General features: G+C 39.9%; 3 protein-coding genes across 6 annotated transcripts in view; all 3 read left to right on the top strand.

Moving 5' to 3' along the window:
- The window catches only part of LOC125894403 (filamin-B), an 89,907-nt gene extending 86,218 nt beyond the window's left edge, over positions 1-3,689 (top strand). For both annotated transcript variants that reach the window (XM_049585766.1, XM_049585757.1), the window contains 2 exons: positions 842-1,051; positions 1,433-3,689. In XM_049585766.1, coding sequence (XP_049441723.1) covers positions 842-1,051; positions 1,433-1,620 — 398 coding nt within the window. In that variant the 3' untranslated portion in view covers positions 1,621-3,689. The remainder of the gene's footprint in view (positions 1-841; positions 1,052-1,432) is intronic.
- A 1,334-nt stretch (positions 3,690-5,023) lies between these two features.
- Positions 5,024-19,877, top strand: part of LOC125889151 (nuclear factor 7, brain) — a 30,076-nt gene continuing 15,222 nt past the window's right edge. Inside the window, exons 1-2 of one of the 3 annotated variants that reach the window (XM_049576903.1) lie at positions 13,372-13,681; positions 13,777-14,285. In XM_049576903.1, the coding sequence (XP_049432860.1) occupies positions 13,794-14,285 (492 nt within the window). In that variant the 5' untranslated portion in view covers positions 13,372-13,681; positions 13,777-13,793. Of the gene's footprint in view, positions 5,772-13,371; positions 13,682-13,776; positions 14,286-19,877 lie in introns of those variants that run through there. The other 2 variants (XM_049576912.1, XM_049576922.1) reach the window with 2 other exon arrangements.
- On the top strand, positions 8,951-11,607 carry LOC125889167 (zinc-binding protein A33-like). The gene has a single exon (XM_049576934.1). It carries the CDS (start codon positions 9,662-9,664, stop codon positions 11,033-11,035), a length of 1,374 nt encoding a protein of 457 aa, XP_049432891.1. The 5' UTR covers positions 8,951-9,661; the 3' UTR covers positions 11,036-11,607.

Genomic DNA, 19,877 nt, shown 5'->3' with positions numbered 1-19,877 from the left:
ACATTTTAAAAACAGAAAAATATCTAATCTGGCTAAAATACAAAAATAAATTGAGTGACTTTAAAGGTCCAGTGTGCAAGATTTAAGGGGATGTAGTGGCATCTAGCAGTGAGGATTGCAGCTGGCAATCAACTGAAGTTTCTCCTGGTTAGAATTCCTCCAGTGTTAATTGTTCAGGAGGTTTTTACTGGGAGCTGAATTACCAGCAGAGGCCTCCTCCTCTACAAAACAAACAGACTGTGATGTAAACCGATAAAAACACTGAATAAGCAATTTCACGTTATTGAAAAAACAAAACAAAAAAAACCCAGCATTTTTCCAATGCTGCTCGTTGCGGAGGGGCTTCTAACGACAGTGGCCAAAGCAACAACGCAGATGGCCCTATCTAGAGCTAGTGTTTAACTTTTCTCAAATGTAAATTGTAAATGTTACCATTTAGTATAATACCAAATTTGCGTCAAAAAACCCTCAATGATCTGCCTGATTAAAGTTTGTTTTTAGCTTTCAACCCCATCTCATGGTCTTCAACAAATGGAAGGACGACAGTGACACAGAGTTGAAAGCTACGTATTTGGTGACCCCTTTGGTGTCCTTGTTTGTTCTCCATGTACTGAGAAAAACAAACAAACAAAAAACAGCCTAGATGCAATTAAGTGTGGTAGGTTCACTGTGGCTTGTCAGTTGGCATTCTGGAAAATGCAGGAGGGCAGTAGCTCGTCCTGTTTTTGAGGAGCAACTTTTACCTTTTTGTTTTGTTTGCTCTCCAAAACATTTTGAAAAAGCTTTTCAGGCTTCCACAATAATCATACCTGATCATACCTGACTCTTTTCCCTCTCTTAGGTCCTCGGCTGGTGAATGTGACCAACGCCAGTGAGACGTCAACCCTGACTGTGGATCCAGCAGTAAGAGCATCCAGCAGCAGTTTTGTCCAAAGCTCCATGCCCTGGCTGGGTGACTCTGATGCCAGCAAGGTGCAGAGCCGAGGCCCCGGCCTCAGTAAGGCCTTTGTGGGCCAGAGGAGCAACTTCTCTGTCGACTGCAGCAAAGCTGGTAAGGAAAACTCCACCCACAACATGCTCTAACGGTTGACCTGTAATGATAAATTGTGCATGCATGACTCATGACATGTTTCTTTGTGGAGAAGGAAGGATTTGCCTTCAGTTTATAAACAAATAGAATCCATTAGGGCAGCAACATGATTGGTCAGGGGATCACAGGACACAAATGCAGACTCTGTTGTAAAATGATGCAAATACACAGATGTAAATCAGTCTTGTGATGTCCATGCATCCTCAGATCTCAACAATTAAGTTGTTGAGTAATATTATATTTTGATAGTTATGACAGATTGTTTTTCTTTCATCTATCATCACTTTGAAATAAATTGATGTTTTGATACTTCACTCACATGTCTTCCTTTCAACTTCCCAGGTAAGAACATGCTCCTGGTGGGTGTGCACGGTCCTCAGGTCCCCTGTGAGGAGGTTCTGGTCAAACACTTGGGCAATCTGCAGTACAATGTCAGCTATATGCTGAGAGAGCGGGGCAACTACATCCTGGTGGTTAAGTGGGGCGATGACCACATCCCGGGCTCCCCCTTCCACGTCACCGTCCCATGAGACACCAAGAAACCTGCCGTCATTCCTACTGCACCATTTTGCATCCCTGTTAGAGATGGACACATAAGTTACACTGTAAATGATTGTCCAGTAAATAAGTTGCATCTAAAAGTTCTGTGTGTACATTTTGCTTTCAGATGTGTTCAGTTCAAATCACGAGTAAAAAGGATTTTCAGCCCTGAGAGAACTGATTCATTTGTTTTTCAATTTGCCAAACAGCCCTTAAAAAGGGGGGAAAAAAGTTTCAGAAAATTATAACACTAACAAAAAACTGAAATTTTTAAGGGAAGAGAAAATCAACACATCCATGAATGGAGACTCTGTACTCTGTTAGTTGGACACACTTTCTGCAGTGAATCAGGGACGCAAAATAGTAAAAGATGCCATAATCTGACCTAAAACTGGAGCTGTAAAGAAAACAGGCAGAATAATTTGATTGGGAAAGAGGGATCTCAGTTGATTTTTGCTGCCCTGGAATTGCCAATTGACAAATTTTGCACTTGACGATAGTTTTTATACTTGACCAGTAAATTAATGATTGCTTGACATTTAGTTGGTGAGAATGTCACAACACAACAGCTCGGTGTACCTGCACCTCTGTTTCCAAAACTAAATTTGGACTGAGGCACCTATCCATACTGAGTGTATAACTTACAGTAGATGGTGGTCAGCATGCCCCCAGTTTGAAGAAGCACGCAGGAGTACCACCACGGAAGCTCAGCAAAACATATTTTTGCCACCTACAAAAAAACAAAAGTCAGTTTAAGTGTATGCTATATTTACAGTGTTTTCATTGCTTTACCTTAACATTAGACAGCCCTTTCAAACGGGGAACTGAAACCGTTAGATCGCTCTCTTCAAAGCCACCAGACTCCTTTGACCAAAACAGTACTTGCTGCCTTGATTGGTAGTTTGTTTTTGTTACTGTGTGACTTCTGTATTTTAAAGGGTTAGTTTGGATTCACAAAAGTCACACAGTAACACAAAAAAGTGTAACCAATCACAAGAGTGGTAGACCAACAGCTCCTGTGTTCTGTGAGTTAAAGTATTTTTCTCAATGGTGTCTGGTGGCTTTGAAAAGAGGAGAGTTAAAGGTTTTAGTTACTCATCAGAAAGGGCTGTCGGAAGGAAAGGTAAAGCGGCGACGATATTCTCAATATAGCATACACTTGGACAGATATTGAATATTTTTTTAGGTGGCATCCATGGCAATACATTGCTAAGCCTCCATTGTGGCACTCCTGCCTGCATCTCCAAACTGGGGTCAGACATCTACAGTAGGTAATACACTGACTATGGATAAGTATGTCATAGAACCCCACTTCAGAAAATCAGAACTATCGCTTTAACATCTCAATTGAAAGAAGAAAACTGGAGCTCTTTGTTTGGTTAAATTGGCAGTATGAGGTTTTTTTAAAGTGTGGATGGGCCGCACTCGCTCCAACAGGAAGTGTCAAACTGTGACTACTGATGTTTATTTTTGATTTCTACGTTCTAGAATCCCTTGAGTACTAAATGTTGCCATAACGAATCAATGTCTGTTAAAGCTGCCTTCCCACTACTGTTTCCTGCACTGTACAACAGACTACTTAATTATGTGCTAGAGGTTTGGGTTTATTGCTGTTTCTGTTATTCCTTCAGCTGTATTTTTTTTCACACGAACAGATCTGACTTAACTTTGTGGCTCAGTTCTGATGTACTTCTCGTCTGCTTGAACAGAGTAGAAATGACAGTCTTGTAGATGCTGGATGACGAGGGTTCAGATTTGATGTTGATATTAATCAAAGTCTATCATCTTCAGCACCTCTCTACCAGTGTATGTGTTTGACTGTACTTTGAAAAGTCTTTCACTGATTAAAACTACAATATTGTGATTAAAAATCAGATCTGTCTTTACATCTTACCTGGATGTTGTTGCCTAATCACTGCTTCTTTTGATACTTAAGGGAGGAGAGGATTTTTGTATGGGGGGGAAAAACTTCTCATTTTGTATTAGGGAATGGGTGTTTTCATGTGAAACTAAACCCTGAGACGATGTACATTTGATAATTAAACTTAACTGGAATTAAGAGGATTGACTTCAGTCTTTATTTTCCTAAACCTCATTTCTGTCAGTGACTGTGCTGAAATCACATTCTACAAACTTTACTTTCACTTAAGTAAAAATCTGCCAGTAGATTTCTTCCCTAAAATAAAAATATAATACACCTGATCAGGGGCCAGGTAAATGATGCACGCTACACATGACTACAGAGATGTCTACATCCATTTATTGCTAAACTGCAACCCCATTTGTGCCCTTAGCATGTTACTCTGTGATTCGGTCACACAGGATTTTTTTTTTTTTACACAAATCGCAGTGTAAAAGTGAATGTGTTTTCTCATTGAGCAGCGCATTGTATCTTCAAAAGTATTTCTTAGGTCTCACATAGGTTTACTAATAATAAAACCTTTGCCCGAGGGAAGACCAAAGTTTAAGACCAACATTTCCACATACTGCCACATATTGCCTCTGTGTATTCTATCTAGATGACTAAAATAATTCACAAATACATTTCCCTGGTAGGATAATAAAGTAAAATTTTATTGGATATAACTGTACCTGTCACTGCCCCTGGGTGGAATGGCTGCTGCAGTCAGTGGAGGAGCAGAGCTGCCTTCTGTGGGAATGCTGTATTTAAATGTTGGTTCCACCCCTGGCAAACAGTTCAGCACTTTGGGAAAACAGTGAACATCTGTGGAAACACAAACATAGCATGGAAGTTACAACCTGCTGATGAATAACAGGTAAGAAGAATGACATTAGGATTTTACCCCTAAGGAGAGAGAATGGTATTGGAGCAAAGTTTTTGAGTGCTGAAGTCACAGATGGGGCTATGCTAACTGCAGGAGTGAAACTCCCATAATTTCAATATGATTGAGATGTACAAAACAGAGCCCTGTGTATGAATGTAAAAAGTGTAATGCATCTGGTCCCAGCACTTTAGCGGGACTTCCCAGGCCAAAGTTTCTTCTGAAACCAACAAGAGCAAAGTGCCTGATGCCCTTTCATCATCTTCTCATGAACTCTGAAGTAAACAAACACATGTACAGCTCTCCCACCTCTATTTAAATTTGATCACCTTCATGTTGCCCACACCGACCTGGGCTTGGCAGTCAATTGCACACGCATGTGGCTTCAATAGCCTATTTATAAACTGAATATCTAACTAATCACAGTTGACATATTGCTTATTACCAATGCAACATGAATTTAGCACTGTGACGTCTGTTGTCAGCACAAGTTGTTGATGCAGGCTAATTTGCCAGAACGTGTCATGACAAATGCTGGTTTAGCCAGTTTGCACAGACTGATTTATGTTGTCGGGCTCACTCAACAAAAACCGGAAACAGAGTACACTGGTCTACTGAGAGGAGACAAGCGCTAAGAGACAGACAGAGTAAGATTTATCACCACACTAAAAAATGGACTGGCTTACATTAAAAGAGGACACTTACAGGAAGAAACACTGGAATACTCAAAGGCAGATACTTTGACCTCCTACTGACAAACGGAGTCACCACTCAAAGTGAAAGTAAGTTTAGAGAACTTTGCAGAGGAAGGAAAGGAGCCACAGCTGTCTGACTGTGTTTTATGTGTGGGTGTTTACAGCTCACAAAGAGAGAAAATGGCTCACCAATCAGAAAAAAATCTCTCCTGTTCTATTTGCCTTGACATTTTTAAAGAACCTGTCGTTCTGTCGTGTAGCCACAACTTCTGTAAGGACTGTCTGAAGAACTGGTGGAGAACGAAGCAAACACACGAGTGTCCAATTTGTGAGCAAATATCTTTACAGAGTGAACCACCTGTTAGTTTGGTACTGAAGAACCTGTGTGAGGTGTTTTTACTGGAGAGAAATCAGAGAGATTCAGGGACTATCTGCAGTCTGCACTCAGAGAAGCTCAAACTCTTCTGTCTGGACCATCAGCAGCCAGTGTGTGTTGTTTGTCAAGAATCCAAAATGCACAACAACCACAGATTCAGACCCATCAATGAAGCTGCACAGGATCACAAAGAGAAGCTACATAAATCTCTGAAGACCTTACAGGAGAAACTGAAGCTGTTTGAACAAGTTAAAGGAAACTGTGATCAAATGACAGAACACATTAAGGTCCAGGCCCTAGACACAGTGAGGCTGATTAAGGAGCAGTTTAAGAAACTTCACCAGTTTCTACAAGAGGAAGAGGAGGCCAGGATCTCTGCTCTGAGGGAGGAAGTAGAGCAGAAGAGTCACATGATGAAGGAGAAGATTGAGGCTCTGAACACAGAGATAGACGCTCTTTCAGACACAATCAGAGCCACAGAGGAGGAGCTGAGAGCTGAAGACGTCTCATTCCTGCAGAACTACAAGGCTGCAGTGGAAACAGTCCAGCAGCGCCCCCTGCTGGATGATCCACAGCTGGTCTCAGGAGCTCTGATAGACGAGGCCAAACATCTGGAACAACATGAGGGAGATGGTCTCCTACACACCTGTGATTCTGGATCCAAACACAGCGGACCCAGAACTTGTTGTCTCTGAAGATCTGACCAGTGTGAGATGTGGAGAGCGACGACACCTTCCAAAAAACCCAGAAAGGACCAAATTCACTTGTTCCATCCTCGGCTCTGAAGGATTTAACTCCGGGACTCACAGTTGGGACGTTGAGGTCGGGGACAACAAGGACTGGGAACTGGGCATGTTGGCAGAATACATCCAGATGAAGGGACGCCTACAGTCTGGATTGTGGAGAATTTTGTTCTCCGATGGAAAACTCACAGGGTTCTCCTCACTAGATTGAGAAAAAGATCTGCCACTGAAAAAGAAGCTCCAGAGGGTCAGAGTTTATCTGGACTTTGAGAGAGGAAAATTGTCATTCTCTGATCTTGATACTAACACACACATACACACCTTCACACACACCTTCGCTGACACCCTGTTACCGTACATTTACACCGAGAACCACCTCCCACTGAAGATTTTACCAGTGAAGGTCTCTGTGACGGTGGAAAAGCACAGTTAAAGATTTCTATGATAGGGTTGGGCAGTAAGACAATATGTATCGTGACATAAAATTTGTCAGCAGTCATTTCTGTTGACTGATTACCAAGGTATCTTATTAATATGTCTGGTTTTATTGGGCCACTGGGAGCAACACTGGGTGCAGGCTGTTTAGGGCAATGTTGGATTTACAGGTTTATTGCATCAATGTGAAGAAGTACTCTGCTTTTTTTTTTAATGCAAGTTATTATGTTGGCTCTCTTCCTCGCATATTACGATGCTAAAAAAAAATACAACGATGGCAGGATACATAAAGAATGGTGTGCTATGACTTTGAGTAGTAATGTGGAAAAACATTTCTTGCTGCAGAGACTGGGAGTTCCTTTACAGGGCATGATCAAACATGTACACATTGTGGTATACAGATGGTGAGTCACTGCAGAATGTTTTCGTTGCAGATGTCTTTGTTAAATGAGCGTTACTAAAACGTTTGATAGATAACTGAATCTTTCTTCAACTCCCTTAACATTATCTCCATCAGCATTAGAAACCTGTAGGAGAAAAACACAAGCAAGCCAAGCTTACAAATATCACCTCTTGTCATCTCATGGTATCTCTGCAGCCGCTGCAGCTTTGACATGCAATTACATTTTAACGGCACACACTTCAGCTGAAGCCACACCCTGATATACACAATCAGACTTAACTAACAACTACAGGGCTGAGCACCGCACCTGACCTACTGCAACTTGCTCCTGGTAGACGTGCCTTTATGTGCCATCCAACCTCTACAACTCACCCAGAATGCACCAACACAGCTTGTCTTTAACCTTCTCAGGTTCTTCCACACTACAATACTCCCTTGCATCTTGTACTGGCTCCTGGTGGCTGATCCACACATTGGTGTATTTTTAACGTCTCTAGCTTGTTGAAATAAAGGTCTTTCATATTTTTGAACCATCACCAACCACCACCAATCTTGAGTGCCTGGAGCTTTATCATTTTTGTCTTTTTTTGCAAGAGGTCTTCCTCTACGCCTCTTTTTTTTTTTTTTTTTTTTTTTTTTTTAAATCACAACTGTTTTCTGTGCTGGCTCAACAATGTATGAACATCTTCCATCACAAACTGAAAACTCATCTGCTCAGACTGCACCTTGGCCCATACTCACAACAACAACAAAAACAGTAAAAAACAAAACAAAAATAAAACACTTTATGTACTGCTAATTGTCTCTGAATGCAGCACTTGAAGCAGTTCAGCATATTTAATTAAACTAATGTACTCTGATAATTCTTGCTATTTTTGGGCTGTACCCACATAGCTTATTGTAAGTCTTTAGATAAACACGGCAGTTAAACAAATATAATGTAATGTGATACATTTATTTATGTAGTATATGTGGATGTTCTGTATTTTGCACCCACAATGGTGGCTTTAAATACAGATAAGATTCAAGTCGACTAATATACCTTGAGAACACAGTAGTACTCTTGGTGGCCTAAGCGAAGCAGAAGACTAGCAGATATGTGATGTGTCCTCCCCAAATTGCACTTTTTTTTTTTTCTCAATTGAACACAGCTCATAGTTGAGTTTCAATACATCAGTGAGCTGCAGGAGGTGTATTTAAGAGTTGTAATGTCAATTAATGATAGTCTAAACATGTTTTCACAGCTTTATCTACTGCAACAAGTAAAGTACCTTTTAGACTCAAACTGAGATGAGATCTCATTAAAAAACAAACAAAAAAACAATAAGATACAGAAAGCTAGCCCTCAGTGAACCTGATCAGTCAAAGCCTTGCAGTTGGTTCTGATAGTCAGGTTAAACTGTTTAAATTTTCTTTATGCAACTGGCCTCATGAATGTGACCATAGCCAGACAAAGACAGTTTCTGTGTGAAGCTGCAACCAAAGAGTGATCAGCGGTTTTGCTTGATTACTAAACAATTAATCGTTTATTAGAGTTGTTGAGGATTGTGTAACTTGACTTGTAGAGTAATGTTTCGTATGTACACTCGCTAATAATGACAAGTGTTGGTCTAATGTATGTGTTAGTCTTTTTAACTGATAAACAAGCAATTGCTATTTCTATCATTTGCAACTTCTAGCCTTGTTTCTTTGGAGGATGTCTGGAAAAGTGACGGTTGTCTGTGCACATGCTGCGGCACTTAATTGTCATTATGCCCCCTCGCACTTTGGACATTACTATAAAAAAATACTGTACAGTGCTTTAGCCAGCAAGCACCGTGGCCAATGCTATCCGCTAAAGAGGGGGCAAGAGGGGAAAGGAGAGAGAGGGAGGGAGGAGGGGTCAAAGTCAGGCTATGTTCTGATTCAACAGACACACTGCGTCAGGTAAAGTTCACCCCAAAATGACGCTTACAGCCAGTACGGACACCTCTTTCATCATCTTCTCAAGAGCTTTGAAGTAAACAAACACCATATGTACAGCTCTCCCCCTCCCACCTCTATTGAAATTTGACCTCCTCCATGTTGCCCACACCTACCTGGGCTTGGCAGTAAATTGCACAAGCCTGTCTGACACTTGTGACTTCATTAATCTGCATATTAACAGAATATTTAACTAATCACAGTTGACATATTGCTTATTACCAATGCAACATGAATTTAGCACTGTGACGTCTGTTGTCAGCACAAGTTGTTGATGCAGGCTAATTTGACGGAACATGTCATGACAAATGCTGGTTTAGCCAGTTTGCATAGACTGACTCATGTTGGCGGGTTCACTCAACAAAAACCGGAAACAGAGTACACTGGTCTACACACGCTAAGAGACAGACAGAGTAAGATTTATCACCACACTAAAAAAATGGACTGGCTTACATTAAAAGAGGACACTTACAGGAAGAAACACTGGAATATGCAAAGGCAGATACTTTGACCTACTGCTGACAAACTGAGTTACCACTCAAAGTGAAAGTAAGTTTGTGCAGAGGAAGGAAAGGAGCCACAGCTGTCTGACTGTGTTTTATGTGTGGGTGTTTACAGCTCACAAAGAGAGAAAATGGCTCACCAATCAGAAAAAGATCTCTCCTGTTCTATTTGCCTTGACATTTTTAAAGAACCTGTCGTTCTGTCGTGTAGCCACAGCTTCTGTAAAGACTGTCTGAAGAACTGGTGGAGAACGAAGCAAACACGCAAGTGTCCAATTTGTGAGCAAATATCTTCACAGAGTGAACCACCTGTTAGTTTGGTACTGAAGAACCTGTGTGAGGCATTTTTACTGGAGAGAAATCAGAGAGATTCAGGTACTATCTGCAGTCTGCACTCAGAGAAGCTCAAACTTTTTTGTCTGGACCATCAGCAGCCAGTGTGTGTTGTTTGTCAAGAATCCAAAATGCACAACAACCACAGATTCAGACCCATCGATGAAGCTGCACAGGATCACAAAGAGGGGCTGCAGAAATCCCTGAAGACCTTACAGGAGAAACTGAAGCTGTTTGAACAAGTTAAAGGAAACTGTGACCAAACAGCAGAACACATTAAGGTTCAGACCCGACACACAGTGAGGCTGATTAAGGAGCAGTTTAAGAAGCTTCACCAGTTTCTACAAGAGGAAGAGGAGGCCAGGATCTCTGCTCTGAGGGAGGAAGAGAGGCAGAAGAGTCAGATGATAAAGGAGAAGACTGAGGCTCTGAACAGAGAGATAGCAGCTCTTTCAGACACGGTCAGAGCCACAGAGGAGGAGCTGAGAGCTGAAGACGTCTCATTCCTGCAGAACTACAAGGCTGCAGTGGAAACAGTCCAGCAGCGCCCCCTGCTGGATGATCCACAGCTGGTCTCAGGAGCTCTGATAGATGAGGCCAAACATCTGGGTAACCTGACCTTCAACATCTGGAACAAGGTGAAGGACATGGTCTCCTACACTCCTGTGATTCTGGATCCAAACACTGCTCATCCAGAACTCATCCTGTCTGAAGATCTGACCAGTGTGAGATGTGGAGAGAAACAGCAGCTTCCTGACAATCCAGAGAGGTTTGATTCCCTTCACTCTATTCTGGGCTCTGAAGGTTTTAACTCGGGAACTCACAGCTGGGATGTTGAGGTTGGAGACAATACTCACTGGAGAGTGGGTGTGGCAGCAGATTCTCTCAAAAGAAAGGGAAATAAAAACTCTGAATTCTGGAGAATAGGGTTCTATAAAGGTGAATACTCAGTACGCTCACTACCAGGATTATCCATCATTCTCCTTTTGGAGAAAAAGCCACAGAGGATTAGAGTTCATCTGGACTGGAACAAAGGAAAAGTGTCATTCTTTGATCCTGATACTGACACACACCTACACACCTTCACACACACTTTCTCAGATCGGCTGTTTCCATACATTAACACTTGGAATGATGTGCCACTAAAGATAATATCAGTCCCATCTCCGTAACAATCTAACAGGTTTGCCATCAATATAAGTGGCTAATTTAAAGATGATTCTGATGACTACATAGAGTACATGATTATACTGATCTATATTATCTACATTATCCATCTAGGCATATAGAAAAACAATACATACATACATAATCTGTAATATGACATGACAAAAGATCAAATCTTGTGATCTCTGAAAGTCAGAGATTACTTAAGGTTTGCTATTAAAATTATCCAATTGGTTTATGAAATAATATTATGGCTTTAATAGTCTGACTCACAAATGGCTCTGTAACTATTTAAGAAATTTGAAGTAATAAGTCACACTGATATTTACTGCCAAAAACAAAAGTAATTCTAACTATTGGCTTTTCATTAGAAATACTTTGAGGTGAGGTGTCATGTACAAGATTTCTTGTTGTTGATGTATGAAAATGTTTCTGAAATTATACTCATGGCTGGCTTGGCCCAGTGTAAACAGTGTTCATATTCATAGTCTGTCACATTTACTGTGGTTGTAAAAACTGGAAAGTTTGGACATTACGTTACTTTGGCTGTATTGTACATTATCTTCATCTACACTAACCACCTGTATTACATAGAAGTGCATTTTACTTTTGTGTGCCAAAATAAATACATTTTTAATTGCAGTTTTCTGTGTGATTTATGACACAAACTATATGACTGTGCTACTCCTTAACACTGTTTACACACTCTCCTTAAAGGAATACTTCACCCACAAAATGATCATTTGTGTATATTAGTCATGCTGTGCTGGTTTGAATTCAGGAAGAAAACTTTGTTTCCTTTCATCCCTTCACAGAAAACAGCAAACATATTGATTGATTAGGGACAATTTTTAAAAGCAAAACTATATCAAAACATGTGTTTACGAACTCTCACACAACTCATGCAGTATAATCTAAGTCTCACTTATCCAGTCATATTCTCAGTGCCTCCAAACATGCAGTTTTGCTTAAAAACCTCAGTATCAGTCTGGCTTCAAAGTGAGTAAAGATAAGTTTCACTTTTAGTTCATTTTTATATATAACGTATACTGACTTATGTACTGTGGTGAACAGTCTGCTTCTCAAAAAAAATTGGTCTCAATGTGTAAAATAAAGAAACCACCGTGTCATTACACGCCTCCTTCTGGAAAATCCCCTGTATTCCCTCAGTCTTTAATCACACAGCTCAAACTTTCTGGATATTTCCAACAAGTGATATCCCTGGAAATTATGAAACTGATTTATTGTTTCTGTTTCTTTCCTTTTTTTAAGCACTGTAGTCTTTATTGCCTTTAAAACGTACAAAAGCAAAACCAAAACATAACGCTGAAACTTACAACTGCAAAGAGGAGGTTGTGTTATATTATTGTAAGGACCATAACTCTAGTTTGGCTTGTTTTAGCAGATCAACTACAAATCATATATTCTATGTGACTGTAAACAATTTACAAAATCATATCATATATTTGTAGAATGATTCTGTTCTTTCAGGCAGCTTTTAGTTTCAGTTCATTTCAGTACACTATCAAATTGAACTTAGATTTGAAACTTGCTGCAGATAATTTATCTTTTACAGGAAATGGACACACCATCCAACCCTCTACAGCTTACCCAGAATGCAGCAGCCCAGCTGATCTTTAGCCTACTAAGGTTCTCCCACACTACAACACTCCTCTGCACCTTGTACCGGCTCCTGGTGGCTGCTCCATGCGGGATACGCATTGTTTTTTTTGTTTTTTTTTACTAGCCTGTTCAAATAAAGGCCTTGCCTGGAGCTGGGTCATTTATGATTTTTTGTAAGAGGTCTTAGTCGCTCTCTTTAAAAAAAAAAAAAAAAAAAAAATCAGCTATTTTCTGTGCTGGCTCAACAATGTTGGAACATCTTCCATCACAGTGTGAAAACTCATCTTATTGCTAATTATTTCTAAATGCAGCACTTGAAGCAGTTCAGCATATTTAATTAAACTGCTGTACTCTGATAATTCCTGCTATTTTGGGGCTGTATCCACATGGCTTATTGTAAGTCGCTTTAGATAAACACGGCAACTAAACGAATACAACGTAATGTAATAAATGTATGTGGTACATGAGCAGTCAACTTTGTTTTGATGTTTTATTTTTATTTTGCACCCAAAATGGTCGGCTAAAATACAGATCAGATTCAAGTAAATTTAAATACCTGTAGAACACAGTAATCCTCTTGGGCGCCAGAACTAAGCAAGAGACTCTCAATAACAGACTAGGAAGATATCTGATGTGTTGCCTCTCACCTAAGACACAAATTACTTTACATTATGCCTTTTAAAAAGGAAGATCCTAAAAATGCAAATGCAGACTTCATTTCCAATATTGTTTGAATTCATGTTGTTAAAAAACCAAAGTCCCTGAGCAGAGGGAAAACCTTCAAAATGAAACACACCCCTGGTCTGACAAAGCTCCACCCCTTCTCTGACTCACTCAAGCAAACCAGGAAACAAGATCTATTCCCGCTCTGAGAGGAACATAAAAAATACTGAAAGATAAAAAAGACTCACCTTAATATGATAAATGACAGTTACAAGATGGGACTACTGGAATACTTAAAGACTGCCACTTCTATCTACTGCAGACACTGAATTTCAACTTTACTAAAGCCACAAGTCAAAGTGAAAGTAAGTTTGAGGGAACTTTATAGCACGGAGTGGAGAAAGTGGAATTACAACTTACCAAACCTCCTGTTATATTGTTCTGTCTGTTGTGTTTTCAGCTTGACTCAGAGAAAAAATGTCTTTCCAATCTGAGAGAGAGCTCTCCTGCACTGTCTGCCATGACATCTTTAGAGATCCTGTTTTCCTGTCATGTAGCCACAGCTTCTGCAAAGACTGCCTGCAAAAATGGTGGAAAGGGAAACAAATAAAGGAATGTCCAGTTTGTAAGAAAATATCTCCACAATGCGATCCACCCTGCAACTTAGTATTAAAAAACCTGTGTGAGGCCCTCCTACTGGAGAGAGATCAGACAGGTTCACCAGGGTCTGTGACTCTCTGCAGTCTGCACTCTGAGAAACTCAAACTCTTCTGTCTGGAACATCAGCAGCCAGTGTGTGTCGTTTGTCTGCATTCGAAAACACACAACAACCACAGATTTAGACCCATCGATGAAGCTGCACAGGATCACAAAGCGGAGCTGCAGAAATCTCTGAAGACCTTACAGGAGAAACTGAAGCTGTTTGAACAAGTTAAAGGAAACTGTGACCAAACAGCACAACACATTAAGGTCCAGGCCCGACACACAGAGAGGCTGATTAAGGAGCAGTTTAAGAAGCTTCATCAGTTTCTACAAGAGGAAGAAGAGGCCAGGATCTCTGCTCTGAGGGAGGAAGAGGGGCAGAAGAGTCAGATGATGAAGGAGAAGACTGAGGCTCTGAGCAGAGAGATAGCAGCTCTTTCAGACACAGTCAGAGCCACACAGGAGGTGCTGGGAGCTGAAGACGTCTCATTCCTGCAGAACTACAAGGCTGCAGTGGAAAGAGTCCAGCAGCGCCCCCTGCTGGATGATCCACAGCTGCCCTCAGGAGCTCTGATAGACGAGGCCGAACACCTGGGCAACCTGACCTTCAACATCTGGAACAAGATGAAAAAGATGGTCTCCTACACTCCTGTGATTCTGGATCCAAACACTGCTCATCCAGAACTCATCCTGTCTGAAGATCTGACCAGTGTGAGACATGGAAAGAGACAGAAGCTTCCTGAAAACCAAGAGAGGTTTGATAACTACCCCTGTGTCCTAGGCTCTGAGGGCTTTAACTCTGGGACTCACAGCTGGGATGTTGAGGTTGGAGACAGTACTCACTGGAGAGTGGGTGTGGCATCAGAGTCTCTCAAGAGAAAGGGCGAGCCAACATCTGGATTGTGGAGGATAGGGTGCTATAAAGGTGAATATTCAGTACGCTCACTACCAGGATTATCCACCATTCTCCTTTTGGAGAAGAAGCCACAGAGGATTAGAGTTCATCTGGACTGGAACGAAGGAAAAGTGTCATTCTTTGATCCTGATACTGACACACACCTACACACCTTCACACACACTTTCTCAGATCAGCTGTTTCCATACATTAACACTTGTCATGAAATGCCACTGAAGATTAAGTCTCTGCAAGTGAAACATGTATGAATAGAAGTGGCTAGTTTCAAGAGAATGCTGATGACTACAGTACATAATTATCATTTATCTATATTATCTACATTATCAATCTAAACATGTCAAAAAACACAGTTTGGTAATCTATAATATAACATAAGAACAAATACAAGGATAAACTAAGATAATGCAGTAAAGCTTAAATTAACTCTGATCATCAGATATTTCCAGCAGAAAACAGCAGAGAGAAAACAAACATGAAATGTAAACAAGTATTTAGCAGCAAAATTATGAGAATTTTTCTGATAAGTAAGATTTATCAAAATCTAAAGAGCTGCTGTGCTGCTCAGATTACAAGAGGTTTTTTGTCCCAGACTTTGGTCATGCTGACATGAGGGTGCATAAACCACTCAGTTGATCTAAGACCAGGTGTACCGGTTACAAGATTTTTTTGCTTGGAGTAATCCAAGACTGGGTTAAAATGATCACGATATTCAATGAAAACACAGGACAGATAAGAGGCAGATAACGCTACGTTTTGAGCTGTGGTTGTGACGCATGATGTACGTATTAAAAAAAAGAGCAGGTGAAAGATAGATTGGTTTTACACAAGCCACATAGATGAGTCAGACATCAGACATACAGTGAGCCACCTAATTCATTAAAATAACTCAACCATGAAAAAAAACCAAAACAAAAAATTAATGAAAAAATTATTTTCCTCAATCAAATTGTAAAAACAAACAGAGGTCTGGTTAATAATATAGTTAGTATGTTATAAAGTGTGTGTGTTTGCTGCCTTCGGTCTCTGGCACTCTAGTGGGATATTGCTCTTCTTCTGTCTCAGACTCTCCATGATGCCATGAACTACTAGTGCATCCTGTTTGTATTAAGGAGAAAATCAGACATGTTTGAAACTGTCATAGTGTCTGGAACAGATCATGATGGCGGGGGGAGACTCTGAACTAAAGGAACCATCAAGAGGGTGGAGGGATAATAGGTGCGTTCGAGATGAGCCAGTCCTGCGCAGATTCGATCACCGGCGATCGGCACACAATGCATGCCTGTTAGTTTTGTGTCCGACTTCATCCCGACTTGCTCTGACGTATTACAAAAGTGGATGGCGATAAAACCGCGAGAGCGAGGCGGCCGCAGTTTTTAGAACCAGGCGCTGCAGTTGCTCTCCACCGACTGCACCGCCTGGCTCTCACCTGATCTAACAGCTCATTGGTTCAGATGTCGACTCAACAAGATGACGTTTTAGATGAACTACTCATTTTTGTTGTATTTGAGAGATTAAGATTGTATTTGTCTGACCTGAAGGTTTATTCTGTGAACAGAAAACATGTTGTGTGACTGATGGTGAAAACAAACTGATATATGGGTCTGATCACTTTTTTAATGAATTGACATCATTCCAGACAAGATGTAAGTGTGTCTGTGACTTCCTGCACGGACTGAAGGCTGCTGGAAACTGTCGGGAAACTGTCCGACTTCACCGCAGCTTTTTGTCACCGCCCCCAGCTGCGGCCGCCTGCTCTCGTCTACTTTCCAGGCGAAGCGCAGTTCATCTCGAACAAGCCTATTGTCTCAGATGTAAGACATTTGGGACAGGAAAACTGTGGCTAAAGTTTGATACACGTGTTTGTTTCTGCTGTTCAGGACAGCTGACATTACTTTAATTACAGAGCTGACTGGACAAATACTTCTATGCAGGATGGTAGAGGAGTCTGCATACTCAGCTTGATCTGCATGTTTGAATATTTCTTACAAGTTCTGGGTATTTTTATACATTTGATATTTTTGTAATAATTTGGTGGTTTTAGCAACAGTTCACCTTGTGTATTATCTGTGCCTGGTGATCATGTATTGGTAAGACTCATACAAAGGAAGGCTGTAGCTGATTTTCTGTGCTGTAGGCTGATAATATATGGAATATATCACTAATGATATTAATTTTGATCGCATTGTGCCTGAGAGGCTTCACTGGTGAAGTTGGTCAGTGCTGACTGTGGCTCTTCACAAGAATTTTAAGGTCATCAGAAAAGTGAGTTTCACCAATTTAAAATGTTTTTATGGTCTGAGTGTTAATTACAGTAATCACGTTTGACCAGTATAAACAGTGTTTATATTAATCATCTATAGAGAAATTTTTTTTATACATGTGAATTTCATAGTGAGTTATTCATCTCATATCAAGTTTATGCTTGTAAAACAGCTGTTGAATTGAGAGATAACATTACTTTGTGTATTTTATATTTTGTGAATTTTATAATCTCCTTCTACATTAACCACCTGTACGGCATTATAGGGAATTTTACTTTTCTGTACCCAAATAAATACATACAAAATAAATAGTTTCTATTTACTTTTATTTACTGTGATTTGTGACACAAACTGTAATCCTGCACTCCTTAACACTGCATATCATGTGCTCCTAAAGACCACAGGACAGATTACCTAAACTCAAGACTGATTACCCACTGTTGCCAACTTGCCATGTGCTTTGTGCTTACAAAGCTGATTTTGGATGCCAAAAAATGATAATATGCTGCAGTGTATCACATACCGGTAAGTTAGATAAGTGGTTTCATTTTAGGTTGTCGGAAAATTTACCAAATCGGCTCAAAAAAAAAAAAAGAAGAAGAAAAAAAAAGAATAAAGAAAAGACAAAACTCTGTGATGTACTCTGAGTATCTGTAAACTCTACAAAATGAAGCTTATTTACAATAAAACATGCTTAAAACATGTTTAAATAGTATTACAGTGAAGGTTATCCTAAAAAAGTTAAAACCTGCCAAGAGTTAATTGTATTTCTTTCTCACAATACTCAATAAAAGCTGAGTTCCCACAGGGGACCTGATGTCAAACTCCAGGACTTTTCAGGACTCCTCAGCTCAAAGTGGATTTATAACCCAACAAGACCCCACTTCTACTGACCCATGCCTCACAGGTTGTCATGACACTAACCTATGTACTGTATAGTAACGTTAATGAGTCTCCAAAATTGCAGCATTACAGCCAAACCTACAAATTTAACAAGTGGGGAACAGTCTGCTTTTCAACACAGCTGGCCCTGATTTGCAAGAACAAAACAAAAAAAGTAACCAAACTCAGAAGAATGTAATTATACGCCTCCTTCTGGAAAATCCCCTGAATTTTGTCAGTCTTTAATGACAGAGCTCAGCAACGTCTTGTATTATTTCAAATTCAATTCACTAGAGCATGTCCTATCAGTTTGAAAAGTGGCGCCCTGGTTGCTGATTGGCCCACTGGATCCTCCATCATCTACTTCATCCAGTGAAAGAATGGTAGATGAATGGTAGATTTGGTTTGAAACAAAACTACAACATCAACTGAGAGAACAGTTACAGGAGGGAATACTGGATCACTGAGATGTAACACTGAGAGACAGACAATATGAATCACCGTCACACCAAAACGAAAGATTTGCTTACATGAAAAGAGGACACTTACTGAAAAAAACATTAGGATACTGAAAGGCTGATACCTGGACCTACTGTGGACAAACTGAATTTTAACATAAGAGCAACAAGTAAAAGTAAAGTGTAACATGTATGAATAGAAATGACTAGTTTGAAGATAATTCTGGCAGTGACGACACAAAATACATAATTGATGTTCTGTGTTTCAGGCTAATAATATACGAAATACATCAAATAATAGTAATAACTTTCAGTGACCTGTACCTGGGTTTGTTGGTCATCACAGCGCTGACTGTGGTCATTCACCGGGATTTTAAGGTCATCAGAAAAGTGACCCTATCACCAATTAAATTTTTTATCCTATGAGTGTTATTTACAATAGGCCAGTTTGATCAGTTTAAACAGTGTTCATATTAATAAACTGAGGAGACATTACAAGTTTAGTCCTCTTGTGAAAACTGATCAGTTTAAGATTACGTTGTTTTTTTTTTTTTGGTGTATTTTTGGCATTTTTCTTTTCTGTACCAAAATAAATAAATTTTGTATTTAAATTTTCTGTTATTTGTGACACAAACTATGTATCTGCACTACTCCTTAACCCTGATTACCACATGCTCTTAAAGGCCACAGGACAGATTATCCAAATTCAAGATTACAAACTGTTGTGAAATTAAGTTTTATCATGACACAGTTGCTATGTGCTTAAACAGTGAAGTTTAGGTGCAAAAAAAATAATAATATGCTGCACTGTAACATTAAAAAGAAAAAACTCTTTGATGCACCTCAACATCTGCAACGTCTCTAAAATAAAAGTTCCTTTACAATAAAACCTGACACATACTTAAACAGTAGTTTAAGTAGAAGTCATGCATTTCTTTCTTACTATACTCATTAAAAGCAGAGTTCCCACAGGGGACCTGTTGTCACAATTTCAGGATATTGCAGATCAGAGTGAATTTAAACCCAACAAGAGCCACTTAAACTGCCTGATGCCTCACAAGCTTTCAAGGTGTGTACTCACTTTCATACTGTGAGCAGCAATGTTAGAGGGTTTCCACAATTAAAGTATCACTGGCAAAATTTGAAAGTCAAAAAGCAGTGAATAGTCTGCTTTTCAACAGTTTTAACAGTTTATCCTGATTCGGAAAATAAAATAAAAAACATTAAAGAATGTCAGTGTACGCCTCCTGTAAATTCCTAAATTTCATCAGTCTAAAAATCACACAGCTCAAACGTTCTGGACATTTCAAACCACTGAGAACCCTCGATATGATGGCGCCAG

Source organism: Epinephelus fuscoguttatus, linkage group LG1 (genome assembly GCF_011397635.1).
Source record: "Epinephelus fuscoguttatus linkage group LG1, E.fuscoguttatus.final_Chr_v1".
Taxonomy (NCBI): domain Eukaryota; kingdom Metazoa; phylum Chordata; class Actinopteri; order Perciformes; family Serranidae; genus Epinephelus; species Epinephelus fuscoguttatus.
Note: the sequence above shows the minus strand (reverse complement) of the source record. Positions and strands in the feature narration are given on the sequence as shown.

Excerpts from the sequence above, each read along its gene's own strand:
- LOC125889167 (XM_049576934.1), top strand. The coding sequence starts at position 9,662 with ATGGCTCACCAATCAGAAAAAGATCTCTCCTGTTCTATTTGCCTTGAC.